This window comes from Bombyx mori, chromosome 11 (genome assembly GCF_030269925.1).
Source record: "Bombyx mori chromosome 11, ASM3026992v2".
NCBI classification, from domain to species: domain Eukaryota; kingdom Metazoa; phylum Arthropoda; class Insecta; order Lepidoptera; family Bombycidae; genus Bombyx; species Bombyx mori.
The window spans coordinates 401,564-427,751 of NC_085117.1; the positions used below are offsets into that span (position 1 = coordinate 401,564).

The following is a 26,188-nucleotide window of genomic DNA, read 5'->3' on the forward strand; positions in this document are numbered from 1 at the left end:
GAAATATAACGCCGCTTCCAGGTCCTACAAGAAGGTAATTGCCAAGGCGAAGTCGGAGCACGTTGCTAGAGTTGGCGAGCGATTGAAGAGCTATCCCTCCGGGAGCCGTGCTTTTTGGTCGCTCGCCAAAGCTGCAGAAGGAAACTTTTGCAGGTCTAGTCTCCCACCACTGCGCAAGTCCGATGACAATCTGGCCCACAGCGCGAAAGAGAAGGCTGACCTTCTGGTCAAACTCTTCGCCTCGAACTCGACTATGGACGACGGGGGTGCCACACCACCGAGCATCCCCTGGTGTGATAGCTCCCTGCCGGATATCTGCTTCACACAGTGTGCAGTCAGGCGGGAGCTCCGACTCCTGGACGTTCATAAGTCGAGTGGGCCAGACGGCATCCCCGCAGTGGTTTTGAAAACGTGCGCCCCTGAGCTGACACCTGCGCTAACGCGTTTGTATCGCCTCTCTTATTGCACTAACAAGGTTCCGTCTTCATGGAAGACTGCTCATGTCCACCCTATCCCCAAGAAGGGTGACCGGTCGGACCCATCGAGCTACAGGCCTATCGCGATAACTTCCTTGCTTTCCAAGGTGATGGAGCGAATTATAAATACACAACTCCTGAAGTATCTTGAAGATCGCCAGCTGATCAGTGACCGACAGTACGGTTTCCGTCACGGTCGCTCAGCTGGCGATCTTCTTGTATACCTTACTCACAGGTGGGCTGAAGCCTTGGAGAGCAAGGGCGAGGCTCCCGCTGTGAGCCTTGATATCGCGAAGGCCTTCGACAGGGTCTGGCATAGGGCACTTCTATCGAAGTTACCATCTTACGGAATCCCCGAGGGTCTCTGCAAGTGGATCGCTAGCTTTTTGGATGGGCGGAGCATCACGGTCGTTGTAGACGGTGACTGTTCTGATACCATGACCATTAACGCTGGCGTTCCACAAGGTTCGGTGCTCTCCCCCACGCTTTTCATCCTGTATATCAATGACATGCTGTCTATTGATGGCATGCATTGCTATGCAGATGATAGCACGGGGGATGCGCGATATATCGGCCATCAGAGTCTCTCTCGGAGCGTGGTGCAAGAGAGACGATCAAAACTTGTGTCTGAAGTGGAGAACTCTCTGGGGCGAGTCTCCGAATGGGGTGAATTGAACTTGGTTCAATTCAACCCGATAAAGACACAAGTTTGCGCGTTCACTGCGAAGAAGGACCCCTTTGTCATGGCGCCGCAATTCCAAGGAGTATCCCTGCAACCTTCCGAGAGTATCGGGATACTTGGGGTCGACATTTCGAGCGATGTCCAGTTTCGGAGTCATTTGGAAGGCAAAGCCAAGTTGGCGTCCAAAATGCTGGGAGTCCTCAACAGAGCGAAGCGGTACTTCACGCCTGGACAAAGACTTTTGCTTTATAAAGCACAAGTCCGGCCTCGCGTGGAGTACTGCTCTCATCTCTGGGCCGGGGCTCCCAAATACCAGCTTCTTCCATTTGACTCCATACAGAGGAGGGCCGTTCGGATTGTCGATAATCCCATTCTCTCGGATCGTTTGGAGCCTCTGGGTTTGCGGAGGGACTTCGGTTCCCTCTGTATTTTATACCGTATGTTCCATGGGGAGTGCTCTGAGGAATTGTTCGAGATGATACCAGCATCTCGTTTTTACCATCGCACCGCCCGCCACCGGAGTAGAGTTCATCCATACTACCTGGAGCCGCTGCGGTCATCCACAGTGCGTTTCCAGAGATCTTTTTTGCCACGTACCATCCGGCTATGGAATGAGCTCCCCTCCGCGGTGTTTCCCGAGCGCTATGACATGTCCTTCTTCAAACGAGGCTTGTGGAGAGTATTAAGCGGTAGGCAGCGGCTTGGCTCTGCCCCTGGCATTGCTGAAGTCCATGGGCGACGGTAACCACTCACCATCAGGTGGGCCGTATGCCCGTCTGCCTACAAAGGCAATAAAAAAAAAAAAAAAAAAAAAAAAAAGGTGCTGAAATGATGGAAGGCGAGGAAGATGTCACAAGAGGTTTAGTTGCCGCCGCCGTGTCAATCTCAATCTCCTCGTCGTCCGGAGTGTCCATCAGTATTCCAGCTGCCCGGGGGATAATCATGGGAACGATTTCGTCGTTATCATTCTGGCTCTCATCATCGCTGTCATCGTCGTCACTTCCTAATTGAATATAATAGTACGTTTAGGTCTTGAGAAAAGTAAGCTTGTGCTTGTGATTACAAAAAACTTTGCGTAAGATGTTATCAATAGCTAATTTGAAATCGCCCTATGCCCTATACTAATTATTTAGTAATTTAGTGCCAACATGCACATAAATTTACATCGCAAATTTACATTTATTAAATTCTTACCATAGTGCAACAAGTAGCAAATTTCAGAGTCTCGTAGCGGTCGACGTAGCGATGAAATAGAATCTCTGTTCCTGTGTAGTACAATAGTATACATTTAGAATCAACACCTTCCTCTCCCATCATCGCATTCTTCTACATTGAAATATGAAAAATACCACTTACGTAATATCATGTTCTTGGTCTGGGCAAAGCGATCGACGCACACGTTTATGTGACGGCGAAGGACTACGGCTGCCATGTACAGAAATCTGTATATTATATCTAGAAGATGGCGTGCTCGTACCACTGCCGCCACATTCAACGTACCTGAAACATCATACGTTATAAGTATTATAAAATCAACTATCACGATATTAATAATAAATTATTATGATAAAAAAATATACATTGCCGGTGATGGCGGAATCGCAGGTGAAGACAAAATTACTGGAATGTCCTCTCCGTCAGGTTCATAATTTCGGCTGAAAATAATAATGTATTGTAATATTGACAGTTAGCTAAATGATGATGGTGATAAAGTTGGCAAATAAATCAAAAATAAATTGGGTGAGGATTGATACTTACGGGTTCCATGAACGCTTACTTCGCTCCGTCAATGCCTGCTCTATCGGTTCCCCAGCGGGCAAATCCTCAATTGCAATAAGGTTAAATCTGTAAATACAATCACATTTATAAGACAATGAAGATCGCGTCATGGAGGAGAGGCTTTTCTAGCAGTGGATTCAGGCTAATTATGATGATGAAATAAATGCACATTTACTCATGAGATGCAGTGTCACTACATAAATATAAAAAAACTGGCTAATAAATATAAAAAAAACTTAAAAAAGTGCGAATCGGCCTCGCACACGAAGGGTTCCGTACCATTATTATTAATATCGAGCAAAAAGTAACAAAATATCACCTATGTTGTATGCGAGCCCCCCTTAATAATTATTTTATTTTGTTTTTAATATTGCAGCCACAGAAATACATGATCTGTGAAAAATTCAACTCTCTAGCTATCACAGTTCTTGAGATACAGCCTAGTGACAGACAGACAGCGAAGTCTTAGTAATAGGGTCCCGTTTGGGTACGGAACCCTAACAAGTACTTAAAATTGAAGTTCCATTAAAAACAAAATACTAACGCGCAACTTGCCGACGGCCTCTGTTCAACAGAAGACCGCGGGCACCCCCTTCCTCTACCTCGTACCCTTCCTTTTCGTGAACCACCACGTGTGGCAACACTCGAACGACCTCCGCGAGTGCGCACGCCTGTTGCTCTTGCACTGCCTCCCCTCACCCGCAAACTTCTCTCACTATGAAAATCCAATCAAAAGCGCAACATAAGCCACATGCAGTTAACTGGGTGCAGGAAAAAGACATTCAAATTAGTTTTAAATAAAGCGCAAGTGCAAAAGAATAAAAAAAGAAAGAAATAAAAAAAAAGTTTTCCAAATTATTTGTCAAAGCAAACCAAACACCATATAAAAGTAGATCCAATAGTCTTATCCATATTATGATAGCGAGCGAACAAAATGGCCGCGTTGCCCGAAATAACCTAACTGTCATCGTCCCGGTCCGGTCAGTGGAGGGACGCGTGTTATTTTATTCGATATTTCTCTAATTAATGAAAGATTTGAATAAATTTACAATTTGGAAAAGGTTAATAGTTAAGTAATTATTTCATTGTTTCCATAAATTACACAAATCTACCAATATTTGGTGCTAAATGAATGGTTTGTTTGGCCGACATGAGCGTGTGCTAAGCCTGAGTAGGTGTTAGATATCAATGTTTTACCACGAAAAGCGTGTCAAAACACGTACAAAAACAAAGAAATATGCTTATTACATACCTTTCCATCGCTTTTTCAAAACTTTATCTCGTTATACTGTCGTCAACCACTTAAAAACACTTGAAAATAGACGCACAAACACTTCCAACTACTCCGCGTTAGCAAGTCCGGAACAATGAGGTTTTTTTTCTTAAAAACATATGTAAGTTTACTTAAGAAAGCGTCTATATTTTGTCTTTGTTTAACGTTCTAGCAGTTGTATGCGTTAGAACACTGCAGAACGTGTTTTAAAGTGCGCTTTTCGAATGAAAACAGCGGCATCAAATTACTGACCGTTCCGGTCGCCTGCCAGCTAAGCGTTTATTTTATCATGACCGGAGCGGGAGGCTGCCACCATGGCACATTTTTTCCGATGGCGTCTGCCATAGGAAGGGTTATTACTGTTGTAAATAACCTAGCTTAAGTAAATAGGATTAAGTGTACATGTACTAGGTTGAAGGTAGAATAAGGAAATGTAAATAATTATAGAAATAAAGAGTCCCAACAGCCCTACTCCCCTCCCCTCCTTTTAGTAACCGCAGCTAGGAATGCAAAGTATGAATGGAATGAATGAAAGTACGAGAGGAATAAATGCGAGAACTGGTATGATAAAGAGGCTCGGAATGAATGCGTGACCTAGTTTTTAAGCCCCTTATGGGCAGGAGTATAAAGTATAATTAAAATTAAAACAAAACAAAAAATGTAAACATGAATCTCTGGCTTTGTTGTTTGCTAGAGGTACGGAAAAAAAAAAAAAAAAAAAAAAAAAAAAAAAAAAAAAAAAAAAAAAAAAAAAAAAAAAAAAAAAAAAAAAAAAAAAAAAAAAAAAAAAAACCCACGCTCCCTATCGGGAACCGGAACTTAAACCCGGCGCCTTAGACCACTCGGCCAACCTGACGCTGATACACAATACTGAATCACTCTACCCTTCCAACACTATTGCACAATATTAAAATGAATCACTCGATGAGCATGACGCTTATCCGATTGGCTTTCGTGATAAACTCTAATCAAAACAATAAATTTCTAGTTCAAGTCACAAACATTATTCGACGCTGAATTCCTTGACCGAGGTTGCCTGGCAGAGATAGCATTGAGCATTAAGGCATCCAAATATAAAGCACATGTAATAAAGGTTCACTTATGTATGGGCAGAACATCACAATCGTCGCCGACGGCTATTTTTTTTTTTTTATTGCCCTTGTAGGCAGATGAGCTTACGGCCCACCTGATGGTGAGTGGTTACTGTCACCCATGGACTTCAGCAATGAAGAAGGACATGTCATAGCGCTCGGGAAACACCGTGGAGGGGAGCTCATTCCATAGCCGGATGGTACGTGGCAAAAAAGACCTCTGGAAACGATATATGATGCCTCAATACCATTATTTATTTATTTATTGCTTAGATAGTTGGACGAGCTTACAGCCCGTCATGACATTTATCCGATAGATGCTTTTAATTGAACTTCAAGTAAGTTTACTCCATTGAAATAGTTGAAGAAGTTTTGTTTTGTTATATTTGAAGCTTCAAATGGTTTTCCTGTAAAGTTGCAAAAATGTCACTTAAACCAACTAAATTTTTCAACCTTCGATATGTACTTAGGCATATGTGAGTCCGCTTTTAGGATACCAGTTAATAAAGTGCTCAGAGAATTGTTAAAATTCATATGGGCGACTCTTTTAAAAGTGCTTTATTACTGGTGGTAGGACCGCGAGTCCGCACGGATAGGTCCACCGCCCCGCCTATTTCTACCGTGAACTAGTAATGAGTTTCGGTTTGAAGGGTGGAGCAGCCGTTGTAACTATACTTGAGACCTTAGAACTCATGTCTCAAGGTACGTGGCGCGTTTACGTTGTGGATGTCTATGGGCTCCAGTAACCACTTAACACCAGTTGGGCTGTGAGCTCGTCCACCCATCTAAGCAATAAAAAAAAAACCCGATGGAGCCCTTAAAGCATCAGAACTCCATCTGTTCTGTTCGCAACAGGGAATGGAATGGCTTGTGCGCTTCTACCATCTAAGTGACTGTATTCAAACAGGCCGCGTAATTTTGTCCTCCTCAATACACCCGTATGATTGTATATAGTTGTTGCTTATCTAAAACGCGTCTTCCTCTTCTCCAGGTCGGCTTCAAAGGCTACGGCCTGAGTCCGTCCCAGCTGTCCGCCTCCGGGGACTTCACATACAGCGACGGAAAGACTTACACCATCACCCACGGCTCTGTTATCATAGCGGCCATAACTTCGTGCACGAACACGTCCAATCCAAGCGTGATGCTCGGAGCTGGTGAGTTCAAGGGCTTTTAAAGGAATCTCGGATGAGCCGAGGGTCTTAGGAGGCGCCCCTTCCTATTTTTATTATTCCTCCTTATTTTGTTATTCCTTCACAGTGGAAGTCAATCGTGAACATTTGTTAAGTCAGTATTTCATTAGAAAAATTGGTATCCGCCTGCGGGATTCGAACACCGGTGCATAGCTAGTTAGGAATGCACCGGACATCTTATCCTTTAGGCCAAGACGACTTCAACATATGATTCGGAGAAGTTAATCCCTGAGATTCTTACGGATGCTTCTCAGTTGGGGCACTGTATTCAGAATCGACGACAAAGTCCTGATGTATTAAAAGCGTCGATAAAAGCTTATTCGAACAAAAAGCCCTTCGATGCTGAAGGGTTAACCGAGAGAGCTCCGTCATCTTCTTTCTATCATCGCACTGGCCATCATCCGAGCACCAGAAATCGTGACAAGCTGTTATTCATGGTACGTCACACTTACCAGTCTTCAAACCGGAAACCACCCTTCACCTCGAAATCACCCATCAGTGTGGTTCCAGAGGAACGTGGACCTCCACGATGACCTGGAGCTCGACCCCGTCAGTAAGTATCTACAGTCGGCATCGCTGCGCCACTTTGAGAAGACGGCACGACATGAGAACCCTCTTGTCGTGGCCGCCGGAAACTACATACCCGATCCTGTAGACCGTTTGGTAAACCGTCGACGTCGCCCAAAGCACGTCATCACGGATCCTCCTGATCTATTAACGGTGCTTTTAGGCAATACAAGCACCGGTCACCGTCCTCGTCGAACCCGTCGCTTGCGACGAAGGGCTCGACGAGCGAATTAAACCACAGACACAGCCCACTGAGTTTCTCGCCGGATCTTCTCAGTGGGTCGCGCTTCTGATCCGGTGGTAGATTCTGCGAAGCACTGCTCTTGCTAGGGCGGTGTTAGCAATTCTCCGGTTTGAGCCCCGCGAGCTCACCTACACAAGCTGAAATAGCCTCTCAAGGCTATCAGCATAGGTAGGAAAAAAAAAAAAACTCATCAGTGTGGGGCACCTGATCTATGGCGTTTCTGGGTGAAACGACAATGCGAAGATCTTCCACCGAGCGAATTAAATTGCTTGCTGATACGACGGTCCGAATGTTTTGAAATCGTCTATAGAGCGATTGAGGCCTCTGTCAGATACCTCCTGTTGTTTGGCTCCATATCTTTACATGGGTTCGCACCAAGCTAACACTTCCGTCTCAAACGCAGGGCTCCTCGCAAAGAAAGCCGTTGAGAATGGACTATCCGTTCTTCCGTATATCAAGACATCGCTGTCTCCGGGCTCCGGAGTGGTCACGTATTATCTAAGGGTGAGTTCGCTTTGGGCCAATTTGGTTTGCTATTTTGTGAGGGTGCGTAGAAATTGGCCAGAGTGAAGATCGTGGATGGAGATGTGTATGTGTGTGTAAGTTCATCGGATAATGGGGGCGTTCCCGTTCGCGTGGGGTTTCACGCACCCACCTCGAAACGCTGATGGCTGTGCCATCCATCATACCAGAGGATAGGAGATCTTCGCGGCAGAAATAGGTAGAACAGTAAAAGCACTTTATTCGCTTGGCCCACTGAGTTTCTCGCGGGATCTTCTCAGCGGGTCGCGTTTCCGATCCGGTGGTAGATTCTGCGAAGCACTGTTCTTGCTAGGACCAGAGTTAGCAAAACTCCCGGCTTAAGCCTCGAGAGCTCACTTACACGGGAGGGTGAAGCTGTAAAATTGGCATTGCGGACGTCCATGAGCGACGGTTACTACTTACCATCGTGTAGGGCCGTATGGTCCTCTGCCTGCTAAGGCAATAAAACAGAAAAAATAGCCTCTCAAGGCTATCAGTATAGCTAGGGAAAGTCGAAAAAGGCGTCTTCGTCAAAAGACCAGTTCGTTTCAGGAGTCTGGGGTGGTCCCGTACCTGGAGAAGCTCGGCTTCAACACGGTGGGCTACGGGTGCATGACCTGCATCGGCAACTCCGGACCCATCGACGACAACATCGCGAACACCATCGAAAAGGTAAAACATAGATTTGGTTTCTGTGTAACCAATAGATGATCTGAAGGATCTTTAGGTCCGCGCTGCTCGTGTGAGACTGGCGTTGCAAAAACAATTGAGAGTTTTTTTTTATTGCTTAGATAGATGGACGAGCTCACAGCCCACCTGGTCTTAAGTGGTTACTGGAGCCAATAGATATCTACAAAGTAGATACCGCCACTTACCTTGAGATATGAGTTCTAAGGTCTCAATATAGTTACAACGGCTGCCCCGCCCTTCAAGCCGAAACTCATTACTGCTTTACGGCAGAAATAGGCAGGGTGGTGGTACCTACCGATTTAGCGAAATTTCGCTTTAACCAAATTGCCTTTCACGCCTCTCCAACCACCATTGGGCCCTGGGACGAGATCTTCCTCCGAGGTGCTAATGTCCTCTTTCAAACGAGGCTTGAGGAGAGTCCTTAAGGCAGAGTCATTTTTACTGGGGTTAGGACTTCTTGTGAGTCCGCACGGGTACGTACCACCGCCCTGCCTATTTCGACCGTGAAGCAGTAATGTTTCAGTTTGAAGGGTGGGGCAGCCGTTGTAACTATACTGAGAACTTAGAACTTATATCTCAAGCTGGGTGGCGCATTTACGTTGTAGATGTCTATGGGCTCCAGTAACCACTTAACACCAGGTGGGCTGTGAGCTCGTCCAACCATCTAAGCAATGAAAAATAAAAAAAGGCAAAGGCAATAACACCAGGTTCTCATGTAACAGAACGAGCTAGTCTGCTGCGGCATCCTGTCCGGGAACAGAAACTTCGAGGGCCGCATCCACCCGAACACCAGAGCCAACTACCTGGCGTCTCCGCTGCTCGTCATAGCCTACGCGCTGGCCGGGACCGTGGACGTGGACTTCGAGACCGAACCATTGGGTGAGCGGGGGCTATAGCTCATGGCAGGGACCGAAAATCGAAGCAAGGGTATTAGTGATGGGCCACTATGCCTACTTCTGCTGCGTTGTCAATCATGTTGTACCGAAAAATGCTACCGCACCTGAAGACACTGTGTAGACCTAGATCCAGTGACGATGGCGACTGCGGTGTAGACCTGTGTGTAGCAGCAGAGGTTGATGATAATATTGATTCCTTATATTTTTTTTATTGCTTATATGGGTAAACGACCCACCTAGTGTTAAGTGGTTGCTGGAGCCCATAGACATCTACAATGTAAATGCCGCCACCCATCTTGAGACATAAGCTCTAAGGTTCCAGTATAGTTACAACGGCTGCCCGTTCAAACCGAAACGCATTACTGCTTCACGGTAAAAACAGGTAGGGCGGTGGTACCTTCCCGTACGGACTCACAAGAGATCCTATCACCAGTAATTAAAATTATAATTTTGTGAATTTGATTTTTATTACACGATGTTATTCCTTTACCGTGGAAGTCGATCGTGAACATTTGTTAAGTACGTATTTCATTAGAAAAATTAGCACCCGCCTGCGGGATTCGAACACCGGTGCATCGCTCAGCACGAATGCACCGGACGTCTTATCCTTTAGGTCAAGACGACCTCAAAACTATACGAAGAGTGGGGGGAAGGTATGAACTGGTTTAAATTGAATTCCCTCTCCTAAAACAGGGAAGCGCCCCGACGGCTCGGCGGTGTACCTGCGCGACATCTGGCCCACCCGCGCGGAGATACAGCGCGTCGAGAACCAGTTCGTCATCCCCGGGATGTTTAAGGAGGTAGGCCAGTAGTAGACCAGTTGGAGCTTCACCTCTCCACAGCTGGTGTGGCGGGTAGCCATCACAGAACACAAGATATTTGACAGATGCCTGAATCTCGCTTACGACATTTTCAAGATAAGCTTGCATATATACAAGTTCCGAACAACAACATTCGGACCGTCGGTCTACCGAGCTATATCACCCGCTCGGTGGAAGATCTTCCCTTTGTCGTTTAAGCCTCCCCACAGCTGGAGGTTCCGAACTCATCAATGAATTTGTGGGTAGTTTGTCATTTCCTCTCTTTCCTTGTCATTTCGGGACTTTTTAGCGGGAGGAGTGAAGTTGTGTGATTAGTTTTATTTTGTCTATTTAGTGTTTCTTCAGTCATCTAAGTCGCACAACTCGAAAATGAAAAAAACTCGAACTCAACAACAAAGTCAGAACTGATACTTTTTTTGCATGTAGTACTTACGCGTCGTGTGCGACTAAAGACAGCAATAGTTTAGAGTGAGAGCGCATGATCGCAGCCGCCATTTTAGATTCGTCTCTTTATTGGCGCGGCTTATACCTGCAACACATTGCGAACAGAATGGAGATGGATTGTCCATTCTTCTTAACACGTAATCGCCTATATGTGGCGGGATAAATTTATCATTATGTATTTCCAAATTGTATTTATATATATCGGCCAAAAAATGGTCTGAAATAAATGATTTTTATTATTATACAATGCCACATTTGAATCACTCGACATCTTAATAACTTTAATATTTCACACTCCTATCGAAAGGCACTATGATTTGGCGAATGTTACGTTGCGTCAAGGAGCGTTGGGCTCATCTATTATCATTTTGTCCGTGCAGCTTGGGTCATAAAAAATCGGAGCGGTGCAGCGAGTATTTCGCTCTCTCTTCCACTCACGAGCCTTATGGACGGGCATAGTGATGCGCATTATTGTTGTCGATAAGCGTTATCGATAGTGTATTTAGTTTTGTCATTTTGTGGGTTAGTGATAAAAATGAAAGAAAAAATCACTAATCGAACACTTACACCACATATCGCCGCAGCAAGTTAACGAGAACGGCAGAAATTAACACTTTGTAACTTTTCGGGATCTATTCTTATTTCAGTTAAAAATGTTAACACATTGTTGATAATAACACGTGCTTATGCTGGTGTATTTTTACCAACAAGCAAAATACTTGAATAAATTCTGCCGTTTTGGTACAAAACAAAGGATTAGCCATTGTGTGCCACTTGAGAAATTCAGAGAGCGAATGCACAGAACCACATTTCTCTTCGACATATGTACTATAATTTGTAGGTAGGTACAACAAATGACTCATAACATAACAATGTCTCACCACCCTTCGTATACCACCCCGCCGCCGTGTACCTGCCTACCTTCGATGACTCATCTGTGTTTATCGATAATGGCGTTACGCCCGCGCAACGTGCTCACCGCCCTAGCCGGGCGGTGAGCACGGTGAGCATTTTATGACCCAAACTGCACGGACAAAATAATTCTACTATAGTCAATCTGTGTGACATGAAAAGACCACAACGCTAAAACGCAGCGCTAAGTACGCGTTCTGTGTGACGGAGCCTTAAATTCGTCTAAACTCTTCCTGGAGTGGAGGTCCATACCCGTTTCCTCCGTCCAGGTGTACGCGCGGATCGAGCAGGGCTCGGCGGCGTGGCAGGCGCTGGACGTGCCGCGCGGCCGCCTGTACAGCTGGGACGCGAACTCCACCTACATCAAGAAGCCCCCATTTTTCGACGGAATGACCAAGGTAACGGACGCGCTCCCGTCAATCGGGGCACGGAACCTCATGAATGATTCGTGTAGCCAAATAAACCCCATAATTTTGAACAGTGACGTCATCGTTCAACAAAATCTACAACAGTATGGAGACGCTCTTTTACTAGTGGTAGGACATCTTGTGAGTCCGCACGGGTAGGTACCACTAATCTGCCTATTTTTGCCGTGAAGCAGTAATGAGTTTCGGTTTGAAGGGCAGGGCAGCCGTTGTAACTATACTGAGACTTTAGAACTTATATCTCAAGGGAAATGGCGGCATTTTTGTTATAGATGTCTATGGCTCCGGTAACCACTTCAGACTATAGTTCTCGGTAAAACAGAATAATTCTACTCAGAACGCTTGAAGGAAGGGCTCGGCGAGTAAATTAACCCTCAGACGCAGCCCACTGAGTCTCTCGCCGGATCTTCTCAGTGGGTCGCGTTTCCGATCCGGTGGTAGATTCTGTGAAGCACGGCTCTTGCTAAGGGCAATGTTAGCAACGTCGTCAAGTTTGAGCCCCGTGAGCTCACGTGCTTGTTAGGTTAAGTGGAAAAAAATCAGGTTAAGTAGAAAAGAAATACCTCATAATTAGTATTTTATTTTTTTATTGCTTGGATATCTGGACGACCTCACGGCCCACCTGATCTTAAGTGGTTACCGTATCTACAACGTAAATGCGCCACCCACGTTGAGACACGAGTTGTAAAGCCTCACTTTTAACAGTACAATGGCTGCTTCGCCCTTTAAATCGAAACGCATTACTGCTTCACGGCAGAAATAGGCAGGGAGGTGGCACCTACCCGTGCGGACTCACTACACGTCCTGCGACCAGTAGTATATTATAAAGCTTGTTTTCGTATATGGTACAAACACGTGTGTTGTAAGAGTGTGGTCTGTGGAGTTGCGCCCCGCGACCACAGATGTCGCTGGCAGCGCGGGGGCAACGACCTCGCAAGTCCAAGCGCGTCTCTGTAGCCTACCCGCCGGTGTGTGGCAGGAGCTGCCGGCGGCGACGAGCGTGCGGGGCGCGCGCTGCCTGCTGCTGCTGGGCGACTCGGTGACCACGGATCACATCTCGCCGGCGGGATCCATCGCGCGGAACTCGCCAGCAGCGAGATACCTCGCGCAGCGCGGGTACGTCTTACTATAATAACTATACAAGGGCGAGAGGGAGGAAGGGGGGTAGGTTACTACCTCCCCTCCCTGGGTCGCATTCCTCATCTTTTTTTAATGCCCTTGATGGAAGACGAGCAAACATCCCACCTGATGGTGAGTGGTTACCGTCGCCCATGGACTTCAGCAATGCTAAGGACAGAGCCAAGTCGCTGTCTACAGTTAAATACTCTCCACAAGCCTCGTTTGAAGAAGGATATGTCATAACGCTCGGGAAACACCGTGGAAGGGAGTCATTCCTCATTCCTCATTCTATGGGCTCCAGTAACCACTAAGCACCAGGTGGGCTGTGAGATCGTTCACCGATCTAAACAATAAAAAAAGTATCGACGTCTACATAGAACCGATCCCATAGACACAGGTACGCCTTTACAGAAGAAAATTCCGATATGATGCTTGCAATAACTTCTACTATAAAGGAAAAGCATAGTGTGATTATAAAATGTAATTATATACAGTGATGTCCTTGGACTACACTGGCGCCGAGCAACGAGCTTACACAACGAATGTGACAATAAACAAACTAAAAATCACACAGGCTGACAGCCAGGGAGTTCAACTCGTACGGATCTCGGCGCGGGAACGACGCGGTGATGTCCAGGGGCACGTTTGCGAACATCCGCATCGTCAACAAGATGGCGCCGGCCCCCGGACCCAAGACCACGCACCACCCCTCCGGTGACGTCATGGACATCTTCGATGCTGCCGAGAGGTGAGAGTGGTGACCAGCATCAGACCTCAAGTTCCTCCTGGTGAACCACAATGATGACCCCACAAAATAATACTTTCAGATACGCGTCAGAGGACGTCCCCCTCATTGCCATCGTCGGGAAGGACTACGGATCCGGGTCCAGCCGGGACTGGGCGGCCAAAGGACCTTACCTCCTGGTACGTTAGGCGCTGTCCCCGCAGCCGCGCACTGCCTGAACCGCTCGTACTATCTCACCTCCAACTCCTCAGGGCATAAAGGCGGTGATAGCGGAGTCGTTCGAGCGGATCCATCGCTCGAACCTGGTCGGGATGGGTCTCCTCCCGCTGCAGTTCCTGCCCGGGGAGAGCGCGGCCACGCTCGGGCTGACGGGGGCGGAGCGCTACGACATCATCCTGCCGCCCGCGCTGGCGCCCGGCCAGACCGCGACCGTACAGGTACCGTGACAGATGCCTTAACTTCGCAGGGCCGTGGAGCGTCCTGGGTCCACAACAGCACGAAGCAGCTTAAGTGGGGGGGTTCGCTGTTAGAAACAGTGGCTTGTCTCCACAAGGGGCTATGTGAGTCGACTATTATCAAAGCCGGCAATCTGACTTTTGGATAATTTATTGGTAAATCAGAAAAACGAATTATTGACTTTGTATTCCATTGGCAGTCGCAAAACTCTTCTGAACGACATCTTAGATAAATAACAGGTTAAGTATTAACCTTTATTTAATGCAGGTTTTGAACCGTATTCTTTGAAGGAGACGATTATATTCAAATCAATCTGTATTGACATATCAATAACATTTTTTTTTCCAAATGCACAGATTGCCACCTTTGATAATAGACGACTCATGTATACATCACGAAAACTCTCTTTAGAGGATTCTGCAGGATTCATATATTTTGGAGAAAGTGGACGAGTTTTGCTGGTGGTAGGACCTCCCCGGGTATTTCTGCCCTTCACCCTGCCTATTTCTGTTATAAAGCAGTAATGCGTTTTAGTTTGAAGGGTGGGAGCAGTTGTCACTATAATGAGACCTTAGAACCCATATCTTAAGGTGGGAGGCGGCATTTACGTTGTAGCTGTCCATGGGCTCCATGCCAGGTGGGCCGAGAGCTCATCCACTTATCTAGGCAATAAATAAAAAAGTTCTCCAAGTACCGCATCTCCTAAGTGTAGTATTTTCTTCCACATTCTGTCCACATCTGACTATTGATGTCCTCGGACTAGTCTATAAGTGGTCGGAGGGTGACGTGTGTCTGTCCGCAGGTGGACAACGGCACCTCGTTCCAGGTGGTCGTACGGTTCGACACGGAAGTCGACCTGACCTACTTCAAGAACGGCGGCATCTTGAACTACATGGTGCGAAAGATGCTTTGACTCCATCCGGCGCAGCCTCCACCGCGACCGAAGCTCAGCGATGACTCCGGACTCCACCAGACCGGTCATGCCGCTTGTAACACGAAGACATTAGCGGATGAAGGGGTTAAGTACCGTTTTTAACACTAATCATACCAACACTTACTGGTACCTATTTCTACCACAACGGGTAGATAGCAGTACCCATACTACAAGTATTACCCAAAATAAGCAAAACAAGATAACAAAAAAAAGTATGATAACTGTTGATTAATTGGTTAGAAAAAGTCGTGAAGTCAAGTGTGCAAAAGCAATAAGATGATACCTGCATTTTTACTAAAAAAGTTCAAAATGGATCATTTGACCCGTTATGGTATGTTTAGTGTTAAGGTTTTTGGGTTTTTTACATTGATAAGTGGCTATAAACCATATTAGACCTTAAAAAACCAAGTTTGAAAGCTACAAAGATACGAAGATAAAGTACAGTAGATTGGGGGAAATGGAGACCAGAATTAGAATAGGGACAAATCAGGGATGTCACAATACTTTTGTTGAGTTGTTAAATTTAATTTTGTTGAACCGAAAATGACTTTTATTTATTTAGTGTTTAAGAATATTAAATAGTTTAATTTTAATCATCAATGATTTGTAATTCATTAAAGATATTAAAAAGTTAATTAAAGTTAGGTACCTACCTAACAACCAAATAGTGCCAGCCCTATCGAAAAATGCTAATGTCCCCATACGTAACCTGATTCACCCCAAAGCCAAGGTGAATCGGGTGAAACTAGTATTTTTCAGTTTTGTGTATATTTGTAATTAACTATGTATAATAACGCATCGTATATAAAAATTTAAGCATCCGGAACCATTTTAATCTCAATTTTATTGGTATTAATTACCCTAAGAAAAACCATTGAAAATTTGTGTTGGATTTGAAAAGGGTCCCGATTTCCCCCAATCTACGGTAACAAAAGTTTGTTATCCGTTTTCTCTGAATCAACAAATTGTATCATATCCCCTTCATCCACTCATGTCTTTGTATAAGCGCGTTGGGTCTTTTTTTAAGGGATGTTATGACCTGTTAATTGACCTTTAGGTCATGTCTATTTTAATTTATATTCTTATTTTAATAAAAAATGATAATATGGAGTGAAATGAAATGAAATGAAGAATTTGAGACATTAATCAACTGAGATGATATTAAATAAAATGAGATGAGATGATATGATGGATATGAAATATAATCTAAGTAAAATGGTGGTCATTTACTGAGATTTTTTCAGTAGACTTTTTGGAGGATCCCGAGAAGTTACGTCCAGCGACTTTGTTTTATTTTCCCACATTTGTGCGCTTTCACAGATATTAAACAGTTAATAAATAACGGTTATTACACATTTGAACCTGAAGAAACACTAAATAGACAAAATAAAACAAATCACACAACTTCACTCCTCGCGTTCCCGCCAAAAAGTCTTCTCGAAATTGACAAATTGTATCCCCCTTCATCCACTCAAGTCTTCGTATAAGCGAGCCCGCGACTCTTAACACTGCTAATAAACTACCCTCAAAACAATGTAATACTTCATACGCGTTCCTATGTCGCGTTAGGACTGTGATGGAACTTCAGTCGAAGTAAGGTAAACAATAATAAGTAACAAAGTTAATTGTAAAAATATTATTACGCGCTGGGGTTCGGAATAAATAAAAATTATACCGAAGTATAAATTAAAACTGTATTAACACTTAGAACATTAAAATTCTTAATTCCATCTTCCGTTTCGCTTCGATTAGAAGCAATTACTAACTGCCTTCGTGTCATCTCTGCAATGCTTTTACAGTCGATACGACATCCCCAGAATTATCGAGAACATTCCTCACAAGTCGAGTCGTGTGTTTCCGCTATCTGACAATAGATGGCGTTGTACTTATCGAGCGTTCTAGATGCTACTAGTTCCTTTGACATTTGTTTTTGCTATTTGACGATAGATGGCGCTACTCTTACCGGCGTAACAATATATAATGAATGTTCTAAAAATGATTGAACTATAATAAAATACTTAATTGCGAACTAAAGAAAAAATTACTATTTATGAAAAATCCTTTTTAAAAAAGTAAATGAGTATATATATATTTTTTAAACTAAAAATACTTTATATAAAAATTATATAAAAAAGGTTTTTCTTTACATAGCTACATAATATGTTATTTACATATACAAATGTATCAGCTCATGGGTCTCTTTAAAAAAATCATACAAGAAGATTTGGATTTTTTTTAAATAATATTTAAATAGTACCTACAACTAACTAACAGTCTTGCTTACTAAATACTAAATTTATTAAAATCTAATTAACTATACTTAAAAAAATATATATTTTAAAAATACATATTTTTTATATATCATTATTATATTATTATGGAAGTTGTTTTTGAAGTCGTTGTGGCCTAAAGGATAAGACGTCCGGTGCATTCGTATGTAGCGATGCACCGGTGCTCGAATCCCGCGGGCGGATACCAATTTTTCTAATGAAATACGTACTCAACAAATGTTCACGATTGACTTCCACAGTGAAGGAATAACATCGTGTAATAAAAATCAAACCCGCAAAATTATAATTTGCGTAATCACTGGTGGTAGGACCTCTTGGGAGTCCGCACGGGTAGGTACCACCACCCCGCCTATTTCCGCCGTGAAGCAGTTTCGGTTCGAAGGGTGGGGTAGCCGTTGTAACTATACTGAGATCTTAGAACTTATATCTCGGGGTGGGTGGCGCATTTACGTTGTAGATGTCTATGGGCTCCAGTAACCACTTAACACCAGGTGGGCTGTGAGCTCGTCCAACCATCTAAGCAATAAAATAAAAAAAGTTGTCGATAATATAAATTCAATGATTTTCTAAAATTAAATCTAGTAGCTTATACGGAAAATGTATATAAAACATAATAGTCTACATTATAAAGGTTTTTAATATTAAAATGTTAAATCGATTAAAATTACTTTACAAATAATAAAATCGATTGTTTCCTGTTGAAATCGATTCGAATTTTTGTTACACGAATAAGTATGAGGCCGCAATAAACTTAACTAAGCGAGCATTTTTATACAGTTTATAATTCGACGCTTGAAAGGCAAAAGTGACTAAGCGACAATAACTGCTTTGTACATAAATGATAGGCAATAACCATATTCGAAGCGCAAAAAATATATATTTCTAGGTCTATTAAAATTATTTCAATCCTACAGCTACTAGCTAGATTCTACTACAGCTGGATTCGTTAAAATAATATATAATAATATTTTGAAGTCGTCGTGGCCTAACGGATAAGACGTCCGGTGCATTCGTGTTGAGCGATGCACCGGTGTTCGAATCCCGCAGGCGGGTACCAATTTTTCAAATGAAATACGTACTCAACAAATGTTCACGATTGACTTCCAAGGTGAAGGAATAACATCGTGTAATAAAAATGAAACCCGCAAAATTATAATTTGCGTAATTACTGGTGGTAGGACCTCTTGTGAGTCCGCGCGGGTGGGTACCACCACCCTGCCTATTTCTGCCGTGAAGCAGTAATGCGTTTCGGTTTGAAGGGTAGGGCAGCCGTCGTTACTATACTTGAGACCTTAGAACTTGTATCTCAAGGTGGGTGGCGCATTTACGTTGTGGATGTCTATGGGCTCCAGTAACCACTTAACATCAGGTGGGCTGTGAGCTCGTCCACCCATCTAAGCAATAAAAAAAAAAAAAAAAAAAAAAAAAAAAAATTTTGTTTTCAGGTATTTCAACTTTAAATTAGTCTACTGTAAAGTTCACGCATTGGCGCTTAGTCACGTTTGCCTTTCAAGCGTCGATATATTCCATTTTATTTTGTTGTAAAAGTTATTTCAACTAACCTTATTTATAAGTCAGAGAAACCACATTATTAACACCATCGTCAGACAGGGGCGAATAGGATGATCGAGCTAAGAGAAATATTGAGTGCACCAATCACGTTTCTTATCTTAGAACAATTTAGAAATCTTCTCTTGACGTTAGCAAACGAAAACGATTGACAGTTCTTAGGACGGAGGCCCGGTCTTCAAGAAGGCTAGTTGGTAAGTGTGATGGCGTCTACGCGCCTCCATCGGCTAGGCTCTGTCGTAGCACGAAGTTAGCCGAGTTCCGACGATACCGCAATCGGGCTGCCATCTCTCGGGAATCGTGCTGCATTTCGTTTAGCTAACAAACTAATGACCGTCTCCGACATATATTGTTCATAAACTTTATGATGTGCCACAGAATAAAGTAAAGTTAACTGGCCAGTTGATTTTTGTATAACAACGCCATCTGTAGGTCGGGTATCAGGGAGGTGGCGGCATTTACGTTGTAGATTTCCGTGGACTCCGGTTACCACTTAACACCAGGTGGGCTAAGTAATATCCACCCATCTAAGCAATAAAAAAAAAGATTTGTAAACGCCGCGGCTATTTCTGAAAAAGAACAAAATGTAATCAGTATGCTTAATGCGAGTTTTTTAACGTTTTCGATAGCGTAAAAGTTAACTCAAATCTGTATGGAGTAGGAACAGCGCCTCTAGCGGCTAACATAGGCAAACGTTCCAACTCTTGTATGGAGTTCGAGTATTCGAGTTAACTTTTACGCTATCGAGAACGTTAAGAAACTCGCACTAAGCACACAGCTGACGCACGAGGTCAATGAACTCGCAGTTTCTTGCGTTATAAAAACGGTTCGCTTCACATTGCTGGCTCAATATTAAAGTGAATTATATCTGAACAAATGTATTTGTTGTCGAATTAAGGGTAGGTTTATTTTCAATAGTAGGGTTAAAGGGTTTTAAATGTATTTAAATACTTCATTCGAGGCCGTCAGCGCAAAAGTGGCCTAACCTACCCTCATAATCATGTTTATTATGTATATTGCAATGTATTTAAAATATAATAAATATTGATACAAAACCGACCTATCCATAGTTTCACCCATAGACAACAGATGGCTTTGTAAACAATATTTTTGTGCCTACCTACCTTCTTACCTACTGAAATTAAAATACAAGAAACCATAAACCTCATTGCTCCATAATGACTTTAGTAAGCTTAGGCCAGTTTTGCGATGACTGTCTCATTTATGAATAGGTTGTTGTGAATTTTATGCAGTTTCAAATTTATGAAACTGAATTACACGTATGTCTGTCTGTTTATAAAAATGTCATTTTATATGTTAGTATTATAAGGGGTTGGTTAATAAAAAAATAAATATATATATATATACATAAATATAATTTTTGGTAATATTTGGTTTTATTTCAATCCCAACACTATGATTATTTTTCTTAATAAAATGCTAGCGGCGACATGGTTTCGCTTCCAGCGTTGCTTGTTCGCGAGCGACGGTGACCATTTACGGTTAAGCGGGCCCACTGTTGGCCTATGAACCCAACAAAAAGACCATCGTAGAAAAATTTCGTCAAAACCTTTGGACTGTATTTTTATGGACCAACACTAAGAACAAAATGGAATTAATCCATACATTGAAAATACTATGATTTTTAGAAAATTTACCTTTTTTTCCTACCTATGCTGATAGCCTTGAGAGGCTATTTCAGCTTCACCCTAACGTGTAGGTGAGCTCACGGGGCTCAAACCGGAGTGTTGCTAACACTGGCCCTAGCAAGAGCCGCGCTTCACAGAATCTACCACCGGATCGGAAACGCGACCCACTGAGAAGATCCGGCGAGAAACTCAGTGGGCAATTTACCTATTTGCTGGTGGTTTAAGGGGCTATTTTAGGTACCCTGAGACTAATAGGTGAGTTTTCGGGCTCAGTCTGAGAGGATTTGCTAACAATAGCCCTAGCAAGAAGAGTGCTTCGAAGAATCTACCACCGGATCGGAAACGCGACCCACTGAGAAGATCCGGCGAGAAACTCAGTGGGCAATTTACCTATTTGCTGGTGGTTTAAGGGGCTATTTTAGGTACCCTGAGACTAATAGGTGAGTTTTCGGGCTCAGTCTGAGAGGATTTGCTAACAATAGCCCTAGCAAGAAGAGTGCTTCGAAGAATCTACCACCGGATCGGAAACGCGACCCACTGAGAAGATCCGGCAAGAAACTCAGTGGGCAATTTACCTATTTGCTGGTAGTTTAAGGGGCTACTTCAGCTACCCTGAGACTAATAGGTGAGTTTTCGGGCTCAGTCTGAGAGGATTTGCTAACAATAGCCCTAGCAAAGAGCAGTGCTTCGCAGAATCTACCACCGGATCGGAAACGCGACCCACTGAGAAGATCCGACGAGAAACTCAACGGGCTGATATATGGATTAGTCAGCACGGCTACAAAGATTCCCATGTCTGCTCCTAGTCTTAGAGTTGCAGGCGTTTAATAAAAGAGTTATTGGATTGGATAGATCTGTAAGGACGTGTTCCGACCGAGATGCTACGCCATGCTATGATTTCCAAGTTACTCTGTAGACCCGACGGTCCAAAATTGTTTTTTTTTGCTACCTTTTTGTTTTTATTGCTTAGATGGGGGGACGAGCTCACAGCCCACCTGGTGTTAAGTGGTTACCGGAGCCCATAGACATCTACAACGTAAATGCGCCACCCACCTTGAGATATAAGTTCTAAGGTCTCAGTATAGTTACAACGGCTACCCCACCCTTCAAACCGAACTGCTTCACGGCAGAAATAAGCGGGGTGGTGGTACCTACCCGCTCGGACTCACAAGTCGTCCTACCACCAGTAAAAATACTCTTAGTTTCCATACATAATATTAACATTATTCTGCCGATGCGTGCGAATATTTACAGTAACACCAACCATCATCCAACACTCACGTTGTGTTTATAAATTCACATTAACGATTATAAATTCGAAACATAAATGTTTTTATAAACACTCTTGTGTTTATTCAATAAAATGTTAATACAAGAATCATCTTGCATTTTACTAAGAATTGCATTCAGACTTGACATGAAGGGACATTGAAAAGTAAAAGAATTTCCCATAAATCGATGGTCGTTTTAAAGAAATTGATAATGTCCTTTATGTTTTCTCACGAGGAATTGGTTCTGTGTCTGCTAATCAATGTTTTCCTGGTTGTGTCCTGGTGTATGACTCCAGAAATCAAGGATATGCTCACGCCTCTTAGTGAGCACGGCGAGGCCTGCGGCTACCAAGTAAGTGTCACACGTGTCCTATTGCAGCCACTCACCGTTCCCTTCGAATGAAGAGTTTACTGGTGGAGTCTGTGGTTAAATTGAGAATAGATTAATATTGTTTATCTTTAATATTATTTCTCTATAGTGTAGTCGAAATCTGTGATTATAGAGGTATAACAGTCTTTGATAATAGAACCATAATAACGATCAAACTTATAATTTCAATGAATTATAGTCGAACTTCGACTACTGCGGGACCACTAGTCTATATAATTATATCATACAAACACAATATATTTGACAGATGCCTGAATATCGCTTAAGATCATTTTCAAGATGCGTTACGGTTTGAAGGGCGGGGCAGCCGTTGTAACTATACTGAGACCTTAGAACTCATATCTCAAAATGGATGGCGGTATTTACGTTGTAGATGTCTACGGGCTCCGGTAACCACTCAACATCAGGGACCGTGAGCTCGTCCACCTAACTAAGCAATAAAAGAAAAAAAAAGCTCACATGTATACAAGTTCCCAACAACAACTTTCGGAGCGTCGGTCTTCCGAGCAATATCACCCGCTCAGAGGAAGATCTTTCCCTCCATCGTTACACCTAGAAACTCATCAAGCGTTCTCATAAACCCTACATATTTCCATAGAAACATTCATCCCCTATTTCCTATTGTTATTTTACACCCTTGAGGGTAAGAATATTACAAACTTTAAATACGTCATATTTATTTATATCAAATCCATAGCCTAAAAACGTATATAAGTATGTACGTCGGTAACACAGGGAATCCTGAATTGGAGTCAGATGCGTGATTTGTTTCCAGCTATTTATCATTATTAACATAACCCATAGACAGCCCAATGAGCTTCTCGCTGGATCTTCTCAGTGGGTAGCGTTTCCGATCCGGTGGTAGATTCTGCGAAGCACGGCTCTTGCTAGGGTTCATGTTAGCAACACACCCGGTTTGAGCCCCGTGAGCTCACCTACTAGTTAAGGTTACGCTGAAATAGCCTCTCAAGGCTATCAGCATAGGTAGGAGAAAAAATAATAGAAAGATGCCTGTGATAAGTCGTTTGTGGAATTTGTAATAAACGAAAATCATTAATGTAATGTTGAATAAGACAAGGTTAGAGAATAATGTAGCAAGAGAATGCGCAGTGGGTAGCTTTTTTATATCTACTGCCAGTTAAGTCGATGGATTGATTGAAGATTTCTTATCCAAATCCAAATATAATCTGAATTGACCGGCCCTGGTGGTACTCAGAGCTGCCCGGCACCACGCCCGGATATGTTGAACGTCCACATCGTCCCCCACACACACGGAGAGCTGGGGTACACCAGGACCTTCCCACAGCACTACACTGGTGGTGAGCATACTTTAGTTTTCTATTACGGTAAAAATGCCGCCACCCATCTTGAGATATGAGTTCTAAGGTCTCAGTATAGTTACAACATGAGGTGGGTGGCGGCATTTATGTTAAAGATGTCTATGGACTACGGTAACCACTTAAGCCGTGAGCTCGTCCATCCACCTAAGCTATTAAAAAAAGGTATGAATCTAATATTTCAGTACGAGAGGGTACTTAGAAATTTCTTAATTACATTCGCAGAGTTCATGAAAGGTCAACAACCTTCGTTGATAAATATGAAGCGAATATTGGACTACACGATCAGCGAACTGTGGGCGCAAGAGCACAGGAAGTAAGCCTTATGTCTATTCACATAAAGTATATAATACTGGAGCATTGGAGCAAGTCGCGAGTCGAAATTACTTTTAAGCTATTCCATAGCTTTTATCGCGGGCTTTGTGTGCGGCGACCGAATCAAGAAATTCCGTAATGAAAATAAAACCGAACACCCCCCACTCCGCCTACCACGTAGCCCGCGTTCAACACATTCACACGTTGCGCTTGTGTAGTGTTTGTGAATAAGCGCGCGGCGTGACGTCGTCACTGCATGCGCATCATGAAAAGTCTGCCCATCTCTCTCTCGCGGGGTCTAGCTTATGAGTGTGAAGGGGACAGTTAATGTTTTGCTTTTGTTAATGTCTATAAATATAGCGTGGTTTTATTTTTATTACTATTGTTTTAATATTAAATTATTATTGTCTAATTATAATTGCATAAGTTGATTAAAAATATAGCCTATAAATATATTGGGAGGTAGCTTATAGAAGAGCACGCAAGATGTGTGACAACCATTTTACTGAGATTTAATTTCATCCCATATAATCTCATTTCATTTCATTTCATTTCATCCCAGTTGATTAATGTCTCAAATTAATCATCTTCATTTCATTTCATTTCATTTCACTCCATATTATCATTTTTCATAAAAAATAAGAATATAAATTAAAATAAGACATGACCTAAAGGCATTAGTTACCAGGTCATAAAATTCTTAAAAAAAAAGATGTATGACAGGACATTTTGGCGGGAACGCGAGGAGTGAGTTGTGTGATGTGTTTTATTTTGTCTATCATAATTTAATCAGGATTGCCTTTACAGGTTCACGTTTTCCGACACTCCTTACTTGTTCCACTGGTGGGCGAACAGAGATGCAACGGGTGAGAATAGCAGAGGACGTGTGTGCTCTATCCTTCCACAGACACATATCGAGGAATTAAACGCGGTTTGGTTTGAGCGGCATTTTTGCACAATTACAGGGAGACATTTAAAGTTTAAAATTTGGAAAAAATATCTTCAAGAAAAAAAAAATCTTCGGCTATTTGAATGGGGTAAACTTAATTGAAGTTCAATTAAAATCATCGAACTATTGATGCTAGTACTAAATAAAACGGACCTTTAATTACAAAGATAAATGTTGTGTGGTAAGCGAAATGTCACTTTAACCAAATATCCTTTCACCGTGCGTGTTCTTTGTAGACTCCGAAAAGGCTGGATCAATTTTCATGGAATCTTCAGTTTCACCCAGCTAGTAATATTGGGCAGTTGGGTATTTTCTTTTGGCTACAGCATCAAGATCAAATCGAAGATCGGCCAGCCAAATGGGGTGTTTTGACTAGCTTAACATATTTTAAACTAAGATCGTATTTATTGATTTATTATACGAGAAACTAACTGTACAACAGATCAGGCAAAGATAGAAAAGTAAAGACCAAACAAGTTCCTACAATTAATGCAACAGATAATGCAGATAGCAAACGAGAATATCTGAAACTAATGACTTAACATGGACAAAAAAGTCACAATACACAAAAGTGTGTCAAGAGCCAAGCCGCTGCTTACCGTTAAGTACTCTCCACAAGCCTCGTTTGAAGAAGGACATGTCATAGCGCTCGGGAAACACCGTGGAGGGGAGCCCATTCCAAAGTTGGATGGTACGTGGCAAAAAAGATCTCTGGAAATGCACTGTGGATGAACGCAGTGGCTCCAGGTAGCATTGATGAACTGTGTTGCATTGGAGGGTCGGTGTGATATGGGTCAATCTTGGATTTTTCTAATATTATTCTGGAAATTTCAAATGCTTCACAGTTCTCTTGGTCACGGACCATGGAGACTTCTCATCCTAGACCTCACATCCTAAACGGTCAGTTTGTAATACCCTTGGGTGTTAGAATGATTTTTTTACTGCCCCTATAGACAGACGAGCATACGGCCCACCTGAAGGTCTGTGATTACAGTCGCCCATGGACTTCAGCAATGCGAGGGGCGGAGCCAAGCCACTGCTTACCGTTAAGTACTCTACACGAGTCTCGTTTGAAGTGTAAATTGTTAATGACAACATGTTTCCGTAGTCCGCAGGATGGTATACACGCTGCTACGTCAAGGTAGACTCT

At 43.1% G+C, this 26,188-nt stretch overlaps 2 protein-coding genes across 5 annotated transcripts in view; one reads left to right on the top strand and one right to left on the bottom strand.

Annotated features, from left to right (window-relative positions):
* Nucleotides 1-20,514, top strand: part of LOC101740956 (cytoplasmic aconitate hydratase) — a 70,827-nt gene extending 50,313 nt beyond the window's left edge. For all 3 annotated transcript variants that reach the window (XM_004922106.5, XM_012692664.4, XM_062670893.1), the window contains 11 exons: nt 6,293-6,455; nt 7,706-7,806; nt 8,377-8,496; nt 9,237-9,393; nt 10,104-10,210; nt 11,857-11,985; nt 12,992-13,128; nt 13,706-13,879; nt 13,959-14,055; nt 14,128-14,313; nt 15,135-20,514. In XM_004922106.5, coding sequence (XP_004922163.1) covers nt 6,293-6,455; nt 7,706-7,806; nt 8,377-8,496; nt 9,237-9,393; nt 10,104-10,210; nt 11,857-11,985; nt 12,992-13,128; nt 13,706-13,879; nt 13,959-14,055; nt 14,128-14,313; nt 15,135-15,245 — 1,482 coding nt within the window. In that variant the 3' untranslated portion in view covers nt 15,246-20,514. The remainder of the gene's footprint in view (nt 1-6,292; nt 6,456-7,705; nt 7,807-8,376; nt 8,497-9,236; nt 9,394-10,103; nt 10,211-11,856; nt 11,986-12,991; nt 13,129-13,705; nt 13,880-13,958; nt 14,056-14,127; nt 14,314-15,134) is intronic.
* Nucleotides 1,446-4,563, bottom strand: LOC134199629 (uncharacterized). Of its 2 annotated transcripts, XM_062670920.1 has the most exons (7): nt 4,190-4,563; nt 3,482-3,652; nt 2,917-3,003; nt 2,739-2,813; nt 2,515-2,658; nt 2,353-2,423; nt 1,446-2,161 (listed from the first exon to the last, which is right to left on the bottom strand). In XM_062670920.1, the coding sequence occupies exons 1-7, from the start codon at nt 4,195-4,197 to the stop codon at nt 1,914-1,916; spliced, it is 804 nt and encodes a 267-aa protein (XP_062526904.1). In that variant the 5' UTR covers nt 4,198-4,563; the 3' UTR covers nt 1,446-1,913. The 2 variants fall into 2 exon arrangements, with proteins under 2 accessions (XP_062526904.1, XP_062526905.1); XM_062670921.1 differs by lacking the exon at nt 3,482-3,652.
* Nucleotides 20,515-26,188: the final 5,674 nt, after the last annotated feature.

Coding starts and splice junctions, on each gene's coding strand:
- LOC134199629 (XM_062670920.1), bottom strand. Junction 3,004..3,481: donor AGGCCGTCGGCAAGTTGCGC/GTTAGTATTTTG, acceptor TTGTATTTACAG/ATTTAACCTTATTGCAATTG. Junction 2,424..2,514: donor GACCAAGAACATGATATTAC/GTAAGTGGTATT, acceptor TGTACTACACAG/GAACAGAGATTCTATTTCAT.